At 39.7% G+C, this 10481-nt stretch overlaps 1 protein-coding gene and 1 pseudogene across 8 annotated transcripts in view; one reads left to right on the top strand and one right to left on the bottom strand.

The window, feature by feature from the left end:
* The window catches only part of Art3 (ADP-ribosyltransferase 3), a 73715-nt gene that overhangs the window by 2055 nt on the left and 61179 nt on the right, over nucleotides 1-10481 (bottom strand). For 4 of the 8 annotated variants that reach the window (XM_023707678.1, XM_023707679.1, XM_023707680.1 and 1 more), the window contains 4 exons: nucleotides 5930-5959; nucleotides 3526-3558; nucleotides 2503-2535; nucleotides 189-263 (listed from right to left, as the gene is read on the bottom strand). In XM_023707678.1, coding sequence (XP_023563446.1) covers nucleotides 189-263; nucleotides 2503-2535; nucleotides 3526-3558; nucleotides 5930-5959 — 171 coding nt within the window. Of the gene's footprint in view, nucleotides 1-188; nucleotides 264-1272; nucleotides 1306-2502; nucleotides 2536-3525; nucleotides 3559-5929; nucleotides 5960-10481 lie in introns of all 8 variants that reach the window. The other 4 variants (XM_023707684.1, XM_023707683.1, XM_023707681.1 and 1 more) reach the window with 3 other exon arrangements.
* LOC111814392 lies at nucleotides 281-1263 on the top strand (annotated as a pseudogene).

The following is a 10481-nucleotide window of genomic DNA, read 5'->3' on the forward strand; positions in this document are numbered from 1 at the left end:
TATATATATTTTTAAATATAAAAAAAATTTTAATAAAAATTTTTAAAAAAGAAACAAGGTACACACACATTTGGTTACGATGCTGTACTCTTATTATGATACCTTAAAACTCTCCTTTTATTGAGGAAAAGTAAATTTCTCATTTTTCCTACATTGTACAGATATTTATCAAATGAAATATTTCTTACTAGGATTATCCATGTTTCCTTGATGTCTGTCTTCTAAAATATAAACAGATTTTGAGTTAATTGCATTATACATCTCTCTGGAAGAGAAAGATCTAATTAAAGAAGTATAGCACTATATTATGAGATTAAGTGTGATTCTGGGTAGTGTTGGCTTTGCCTTTGTCAAAGCCTGCACTACACATAGCTTTCCAGGAGTGAGTACGATATAGCACAACAGTCTCAACAAATCTAGTGGTTATTGGAGGAAGGAAAGTTACAGTGAGGGGCATAGAAAGGCTGGTCCCAGTCCTGGTATGCTGGATAGTTCTCATTTACTCTTCTTTGATGAGCCATTCCTGTGTCTGAGGATTCCCTCCCAGACTCAGTTCACCCTGAGAAGCCTCCTGCTTCATTCTAGAATAGACAAGGACCCCTGGATAGCAACTGTTTCAGTTTCAGGTCAAGGACCTTTCCTCTGCTTGAGAACCTGAATAGTGGCCCACCACTCACATTGAAAGGAGGTCTCAATATTTTCTTCCTCTGGTGCACAGACTAGAATGTCAAAAACTATAACACATATGTTGTCCCCAAATTCCTTATAACTGAGCTAAGTAGGATCCAGTGGTGCCTCCATCCCAATAAAGAATTCATTACCACTGTGGCTGGACATCACAGTTGGTGGGCTGTAACCCAGCAAGATGCTGCGGAATCTGCTGGCTCTCTCACAGCTTTCTCAGAGGACCATTAGCACTGCTTTATGCAGGTATTTTGAAAATAAAGTTCCACAGAAACAAAAACTGTTTCAGGAGGACGGTGGAATTCCAGTGCATCTAAAGGATGGGGTAGCTGATGCCCTCCTTTATAGAGCCACTGTGATTCTTACCATGGGTGGAATGGGGCATGCCATATACCAGTTGGCTGTGGCATCATTTCTCAAAAAGCCGGAATGACGTGAGTCAAGCCAGCAATTACGTGGCTCAACTCCAGTTGCCTCTCTGGACCAGTAATAAAAATAACTGAGTTCCTTGGGGATCAATACTATCAACTTGTACTACTTGCCACCAATTAAGCAATTTTTACTATTAAAAAAAAAAGAATTCATTACCAGTGTTTTCATCCGGTTGTATTATTTTTATTTCTAAATGAAAAAAAAAAATCAGATAACCATGATATCAGTTACCATTTACTACTACTTTACTACTATTCAGGTACTTTATTACATTACGCCCTTAATTAGCCCTTAAAGACTTAAGTGTTCTTTTTATAGACAAAAGTAGAGGTGCAGAAAAGTAACATGCAAAGTTATATAGAAGAAAGTGTAGCGACTTCCTGAAGCCAGGTGTCTCTACATAGCTCATGTTCAGCCCCCAAGCCCTCCTCAGCAGTTGCTTTTCAGAAAACCAGTTAGTACTAAAACCTCAATGGGAGAACTGCAAAGTCAGGTCTAGAGAGAAGAGATGTAGGCAGACGCGATGTGACATCAGTATCTTTAGGTCACTCTCCCACCTCTAGTTCACTTTGACATTGTGGCCAATTAAATTTATCACTGCTAAACTAAGTCAATATGAAAGAGAGGCTGGCCCCTCTAAGCTTGGATCTATGCTTTGTGTAACCCACCGCAGTGCTGTTTCTATACACAGCATGCAGTTTCCACACCATCACATTAGACAAGGCTCAGTACTATGTGAAAAGGTACAATTTAGGAGATCCTAAAAACTAATTTCTTTAATATGGCCATTATTCCCTTAACAAAAAAACTTTAAAAAATTATTTTAAAAGTACTACATGAACTCAGAGGAGAATGTACTGTGCAAGAGCCTGAGCTGTTCTCATTAGGTAAATATGACGTGTCATTCCCATGAAGTAACGTGACCAGTGAGTGCTGTCCACAACATTTGAAAGAAAAAAATTCTGATACGTAGAGGTGTCACGACTGCTCATAGCTCTCTCAAAACATCATGTCCTCTTTTTTTTACTTCTACTTGTCTCAGGAATAAAAACTATTCTGAGTAGCTTTATTTCTCCACTTCTTGGTGAGCATAAAATTTTGAGGACCCTGACTGGAATCATTGTTCAGTTTCTTTGATGCTTGTCAATGGTCTTCTCTCAGTTCTCAATTTAAAAATATACAATTTAATGGTTATATGTAATAGGTTAAATCTGTGTGGTAAACATACTGGAAAAACACATGAGGAACCACAAGTACTGAGGAACAAACACTTGGTCAAAGTTAAAAGATCTAAGTCCATCACACATTTTTATGATCTCGTGAAAGTACTTAGTTGTACTTCCCAAAAGGCCTTTTTCCCTTTCTGGCATGCCAATCATTGCTTACCAGGTAGTGGAAAAGGTTCTGTAATTTTCATTCCTAAATGAGAAAGAAGTTTTCAAGGGCTTTCAGTTTGCTCCAATGAGTATAATTTTCAAACTTTTGTCTGAGGAACTTGAGATATAAGCCCCCCAAGTTTCCACTGAGCAGTAGTTTGCAGCTTTTGATTTAAAAGCTTAGGTTCTATAAGCCCTTCCTTGTGTAAATCTACCAAGAAGAGTCTTAGAGGAGTCTTTGCCATAGCACCTCATTGACGGTGTGTTTATGCCCAGGGTAATGCTATATTTTGTTACCTAAAGATCCCAGAGCAAAGCCTGTGAGAGAAGCAGAGGTTTCTGTTGAGTAACATTAGCTGTAAAGCCAGGAAGGTACCTCTAACTTCCAGCAGGGCCACCTCCCATATCACTCAGCGCTAACTTTCTTGCCCCAGAAACAGTGCTCCAGGAGCAAATGAACGCAAGGTATGAAAGGCGCTATCTCTACGCTCTTCCTGTTACAGCTCAGGCTGGGTGTCTCCCAAGGCTCATGTGCTCCTCGGCCGGGCTGTGGGCAGTGATCGGGTCATCATCATGTGATGCTGGATTATGAGTGTGATACCCGATTAGTCCACTGAATAATTTAGCATAGTTGTATGTGATGGGATTACTGAAAAGGGAACCTCCACTGTGGGTGTAGGTGGCAGCAACCAACAGGCTTGTTGCCTGTATGAAATAAAGGGGAACGAGGCTCCGTGCTTTGCTACGCTCTGCCTGCCACACTATGAACTGTTTCTCCTCTGCTGTGCTGCCCTGCCTTGGAACCAGCTGACTATGGGCTGAAACCTCTAAAAACTGTAAGCTAAATAAACCTTTCTTCCTTTAATCTGTAGGTGTTGGGTATTTTGTCCTGTAGGAAGGAAGTAACTAAGACACCTACCAAAATCTCTGTAGATGACTAGCACACATTTATAAGAAAAATAGTCTCTTTAATCCTAGGAGAATCATTCCTTGTAATATTTGGGCTCTGAGAATAAGCAGAAAGCTATCTTACCAGGTATTTCATGTGGTTCATGGATTTTCACACCTAAATGTAGGAATGAATACTGGTCAGTGTTAATCAGTTAGTCTACATAATCCCTCTACTTCCAGTGCCCTCAAAGGGAAGAATGGTAACAACAAAACAGCTTTCAACGGCTCTTCATTCTCAAGCAAGATGAAGTTCAAACTGTAAACTAGACTTCAAGAACTGCCATGATTTAATCCTTATTTCTCCAGTCTTATCTACATGAGACAGGCCTAAGACAGCCATTGGGGGGGGGCGGGGGGGTGGGGGGGAAGGGTCTACAGGGTCGCACTATGTAGATTAAGACTCCTAGTGATTCTTCTGTTTTCAGCCTCCCAGAGAACTGGGATTATAGGCGTGGGCTACCACGCCCAGTCTCAATCACTGTCTCAGTGGGCCCCTGGTCAGGGTGGTGCTTTAATCTGCTGAGCTATTTGGCAGGCCCTAAAACAGCCATTTTTAAATGAAACTATACCAGTCTGAAGCCTGTGCTTGATTCAGCTCCACTGGCATTAAAGTTGTTAGTTCTGTGCCTTTGGTCAGGCTTCTTAATCATTGTGAACTTGAAATCCTCATTTATATAATGAATGCAGATTAACACAAATAACTACATAAAAATGGTTGGCACATTGCACAGAACATAAAAAAAAAAATAAATAAATGAAGTTCTCCACACCCTATTCTGGCTTAATTCCCCGAACTACATGCTTAGTAATGTTCTTAGTCTTAGTGAGGTAGGAGAAAATAAATTTTTTGAAATAGGCAAAAAGGGCACAATAAAATTGAGATTTTAAAATGTACTTTGGGGCTGGCGAGATGGCTCAGTGGTCTAAAGCACCTACATGGAACAAGCTTGGCAAAGCACAGGGACCATGGTTCGATCCCTCAGCACCACATGCCAGCCAGCCTCGCCCCCTGGTGGGCTGAGCTGGCCACACACACACACACACACACACACACATACACACATACACACAATAAATAAATAAATGTTAAAAAAAATAAAAAATAAAATGTACTTTTAAGAAAAGCAGTAGCTTTTGGAACTAAAATTTAATCCTTTTTCTCTTTTTTGAGCGAAACTCACTAAAAATTAAAAAATCCTGGGGCTGGGGAGATAGCTCAGTAGAATAAGTGCTTGCCTGGCAAGCGCAGGGTCCTGAGTTCAATCCCCGGTACTGAAAAAAAAAAAAAAAAATCCTAATGACTTTAAAGAAACTGAAAGGTTATATAAAACAGGCTCTGGACCTGTCCTTTTCACTTGTAGGTTATACCTCCTTCTTCCCCGAGGAAGCACTGATACTGTTGGGCAGCGTATCTCAACTTCAAATACATGTAAGTAGTTTGCATTCTGACATAGCGTGCCAGATGAGTAAATTGACAGACAACAGAAATACACATTCTAGATCACTCTTCTTGACACCACACCCAAGGTTCTTCCTCTTCTCTTCCTTCTCCCCCACCCAGTTCCCCACTACAGTCTTATTTCTTTAATTTCTGCCTAACAAAACCCTTCTCATCCCTCTTACTGATTAGTTCAAAAATTCTTTTTGTGTGATGAGAGCTATGGAACTTACTAATAGTCTATGTTTAAGGTAGGTTATATTCTTATTTGAGTTGCAGAAACCTCAAGATTCAGTCCAGTGACACTAAATCCTCACATCTCTTCCTAATGTTGCAGCTTGTCTTAGAGAGTAAGGGAAAAAAAGGCTCACTTACCAAGTCAGACAGTGAGCCCTACCATTTTATTCCCAAAGGTAAAATATAAGAAATTTAATGGGTTAACTGAGTTTTGTGCTTTAACTGTGGAAAATTATTAGGAAAAACCTTGTGCTTCCTGTTATCTACTCTAAGGAATGAGTTCCCACTCCTTGTTCAAGGCTGTTTAGCAGTGAATAACTTTCTTGTCAAGGCAGTGAGCTGAAACAAACTCCTTCCCTAACTGTCTCCTGCAAACATAGTCAGTTTAAGATGTATCTTATAAAAGTATGCACTTATCACTAAACTGTAAAACACCCCTTAGTTACAGTTTGCAGCTGTGTCAAATAAATGTAGTTTTCTATTGTTCTGTGCTAGATAACAAATTCTGTGCTTACCAAACAGCATGTGATTCTGGTTATATAAACCTTCTGCTCTCTGCATTCAGGGTTGCTCAGTCTTCTGCGTGGGAACTGGCTGACGACCCTGAGCTCAGTAATAAATGGCTCTAATCAAATTTTAATCTGGTCTTTCATCTGGTTCCTATGCTGAGTGACCCCAAACAAGAACTATTTAGTTAAAAAAAAAATAATTCCACTTGAAAGTTAACTTTATACCAAGCTTTCTATAGTGGAACATTAAAGGATTTGAGAAGTGGCAGGGAACAAGGGAAAAGCTTATGATAATGTCTTACCGGGGTCTTCCAGCTTCTGGTTCTCCTCACCTAAGTTAGGAAAACAGGAGAGAAGGAGGAATCTATTTTAATAAGGGAGCAAAAGAATTGAGACTTACAGCTACAGAAATATAATTTTCCGGGTAACATGGTCATTAGAAACGTTTGATATGGCCAGTAACTACTGTTATTTTTTGAGTGTCAGCAGAGTATAAATGCAACTAGACTAATGGGCTGAATTTCCACCTTCTGTTTCTACATTTTAGAAATCTATCATATCTAGGTGTCTCTTGTAGTCTCAACCAGGAGAAAAATGTCTATTTTGCAATAAAGGAAATTATACACTTAAGGAAAGGCTGATTTTTTTCTCCCTTCCACTTGCCAGTCAAATTATTTAAATATATGATGACCAAAAATAGCATTTTTGTTAATTTTTATAATGTAACAGGAAATACAGCATTTTGCTATCCTGTAATTTTCAATTATTTGGTCTATTAGGCCTAATCTAAATTGTAAATGACTTCTGAGCCCCTTCATTTTGAATAAATAACAAATGAGTTCCATACTGTTTGGTCCAGAAGTGGCATAAATATTTAATAATAATACATTTTCCTGGCTTCCTGATTATAAGATAGCTTGTTAGATGTTGGTCAATTCTGTCAACACCATCCATAGAATTATACTGGATTTTTTTTTTTAGTTTCAGTTCTTATAAGTTCTATCATTTCTTTTTTATGAGTAGTTGACAGTAGGGAGATTTTTTTTTTTTTTGTCTCCTTCATAACACAGACTTTCCCTCTGATATGCTAACATTTTTTTCCTTTTTAAAGGCCTTTTCTTCTGCAGATCTTTTGGCACCTCTTTCCTATTCAGTTTCAGTATCCCAAATGTGTATATTTTGTATTGTAAAAAAAATGACTGAGTTCTGGAAGAGTATAAAAGTTATATCTAGTGAAATTATGAGATTTTATAGAGTATAACACAAAATTATAGGTTATTTTTCACAAACATGAGTTAGTAAAATAAAATAACCATAAATTATTATTAGATTGCACTAGAAACAAACATCAAAGGTCAAAACAACATTCTAAAAAAATATGCAAAAACAGACGCTATAAAATAACAAGCCAGGCATGGGGGTGCATTCCTATCACCCCTGCATTTGATAGGCTGAAGCAGGAGGACTGTCCTGGGTTTGTGGCCAGCTACATAGTGGGTTACATAGTGAGGTGAAGGCTAGCCTGAACTCATAGTAAGACCTTTTTTTTTTTTTTTTTTTTTTTTTTGCGGTACCAGGGATTGAACTCAGGATCTTGTGCTTGCCAGGCAGGCACTTATTCTACTGAGCTATCTCCCCAGGCCTTATTTTTTTAACTATAAGTAAAGTAAAATAAAATAAACAGACATTCATGTAAACAAGAGTCAACTGATTGAACTGACACCTGCTTGAATGATGGTTGAGATAGTCAATATGTAAACAAATGCAATGCCCAAGTCTGAGACAGCCAGAAAAAAAAAAAAAATCCTTCTGCCAAGTGACACTTTGGGTAAACTACTAAGTGGTTAATGCAGAGATATGATTTGACAATATTTCTATAAATGAAAATCTAAAAAATCAAATCACCTAGATAGTTTAGTCATGATACCTGTAAAGGAAAAAACTTAAATGCTGCACTTGAAATTGGAGCGGGGTGTGGCAGTACATACCTACAATTCCAGTAATACCAATACAGCATACAAATAAGGCTATAGGACCATTTGCCTCTACTCATCTGAACCTGGGCAACACTCCAGGGCCAACCTCCCAACCTCCGACCTATGGTCTACTGCTTGGAGCAGAGGTAGGAAACACAAAGACCCCTGGGCCTGCTTTGGAAGATTCCGGCATCCAAACCAACAAGCATGTTTGCCAGTTCTCCAGCATAAAGTATAGTTAACCTTTATTCACTTGAAGCTCACTGAAGGCTCATGCACATGGAATGCATCTCATACATCTAATTATAACAGTGAATTATGGGAAAGGACTTTCACATTAGATACAACTGACATAACTCAGCCGCCCTGTCAATCATACTTTCAAAAATCCAAGGGGAGGTGCTCTAGGCCCAGCACAATGTTTCAAATGCCTCAAACTAATGCCTACAGTACTCATGCCACTTTCCTTTGCACTGGTGTGAGCCTGCTCACTCGAGTATACTGCAGCCTAAATTAAATTTTGTTGCTGGGTGTGGTGACACATACCTGTAACTCCAGCACTATGGAGGCTGAGGCAGAAGAATAACCAGGAATTCAAGGCCAGCCTGAACTATATTGTGAGACTGTGTCTCAAATAAATAAACAAGAAAACTTTGTTGCTTTTTCCTTACTGTGAAGAACCAAGTCCAATTTGTTCATCCCACCGGAAGAACCTTGAAAACCACCCTGGACTCCATCACCCTTAGCAACATCTTGGTGAACCAGTTAGGAAGCAAGCCATCTTTGGGGGGAGATTTTATACTCCTTCCCTCCTTTTTCCCATTCACATGGTTTTGGTTGCTCATTGAAGGGACAAGCTAGACTGTTAAAGGACATGAGTGTAGGGTCAGTTAGAAGGAGAGAGAGACAGGTAGGTCATAAAGTGTCTGACATGGCATAGCTGGCATGACAGATGGCTAGAGAATACGTAATCACCTACTTTCTAGAAATTTCCCCTTGTGAAACTTTACAGGTGTAGGGCATTTATTTTTAAAGATCTTCTATTCACTAAAAACTCCCCAAACTCCACTTTCAACCTAGCAAGAGCTCACCCCAGTAACAATTTATCCCAAGAACAAAGGCTAAGACTCTGATTGCCTTGAACACATCAATCAAAGAAGACTCCATAACCCTTAAACTTAGGCCAAGACCCTGATTGGCTTAGAACCTCTGTATGTACAGTCAGAGCAAAGACACTGTGTTGAGAAATTCCCTTAAAATTTTCCTTCTAGTCTGGCTTGTTCCACAGCAACTTTGTCTTTGCCTTCACCATCTTGTGAACAAAACTTTTTCACACCACTTTGGTTTGTGAGTTTCTCCTTCTGTGCCCCTGATAGCCTGACTTGATTTTCTACTTCAGGGATTTGATTTTGCATTTTAGCTTTGAATCAGCCCCATCTTCCACTCTTTGCCTGAGTGTAGGGAGCAAGAAAATTTCTGTGCATCTCTCAGGCTTATGCTTTATGACCTTGCTTTTGTTATGAACTCCTGCAGCCTAGGGATATCTTTTCATTACCTAGAGACACCTAAGCTCCTAGAAAAATGAGTATCTGTCAGAGAACTGGAAGTTGGAGGAGCCTAGTGTGTCCAACACGTGGGATGCAGAGGGGAAGCCTGTGCCCTCTGTATTTTAAAGACCTACAGGCCCACAGAAAGGGCACCACTCCATCCCTTCTCAGCTATCTGCCACAAGCTTTCTGGGGCCTACGGCTGCCAATAGGAATTTTTTCCTGGAGCCTCTTGGGGTAATTTCTCTAATGCCAGCTTTCTTCCTCTTTCATCTTACTTGGTTACAGTAATTGTATGATACTTTTGGCCTCAAGTTTATCTCCCTATCTCAAATGATGCATGATCTGTACCTCCTAAATGACTTCTCACTGTGATGATTTCACCTGCTAGGAAACTCATATCTTCTTGTGATGTGGCTTAGCAGAAATGCAGGGGTGATAGGATGGAGTGGAGGGAGTGCTCATGACTCAAGTTGTTAAGCGAGGTACCACTCAGGCTACTGCAGCAGCTAGGTCCAGAACTGTACCTCTTCTAGCCTAATAGCAGCTCAGATAGCCTGCACAATTTGTTTAGTCTCTTTCCATAGGAATGTGACCTAGCTTCAGTTCCCAGACTGCCACCTCCTGCATTCCTCACCCATCAGACTTTCTTCAGTTCCTTCCAAGTGACCAGCACATTTGCACCGGTCTAGATACAGCCTCCATGAGGTCCACCAACTTTGACAAATGCCAGGAAATCTATCAAGATGCCTGAGAGAACCCACCCAAACTGATGGCCCAACTCACAGAAGCAATAAAAGCCCACACTCATTTAGATCCCTCAAGACTTGACAAGAGACAAGATTGTCTCAAGACCTGTATCAATTCCTAGGCAGTTCCTGACATTGGGGCAAAACTCAAAAAATTCAAGGAGGGTCCTCCAATTCCTATGGCCAATGAATCTCATGACTACTGCCTTTAGGGTCTACTAAAATCAAAAACTTGACAGAAGTATTCAGAAGAGCCTCCAATAAGTCTGCCCTCCAGCTTTTTACAATATTTCAGCCTAAACAAAATTTAAGCACCCTGGGTCTTGCTTTCAATGCAGCAAAATGGGGCACAGAGCAAAACAATGCCCATATCTGAAGGCTCCTATGCACCTTAAAGGGCCACGGGAATATAGACACTTTTCCCTCCAAGAATGGGGTCATTCATTCCTTTGTTTTATTTTAATAGATTGCAACTTGAAAATAAATTATTTACAAACATAAGTGAATATAACAATAAAAATTGTCCAAAATAAAAATGAAGAAAGAATTTACAGATCAGTCATAACAGTTCACTGTGTCAAA

The sequence above is a fragment of the Octodon degus genome, unplaced genomic scaffold, assembly GCF_000260255.1.
Source record: "Octodon degus isolate 3935 unplaced genomic scaffold, OctDeg1.0 scaffold00305, whole genome shotgun sequence".
Taxonomy (NCBI): Eukaryota; Metazoa; Chordata; class Mammalia; order Rodentia; family Octodontidae; genus Octodon; species Octodon degus.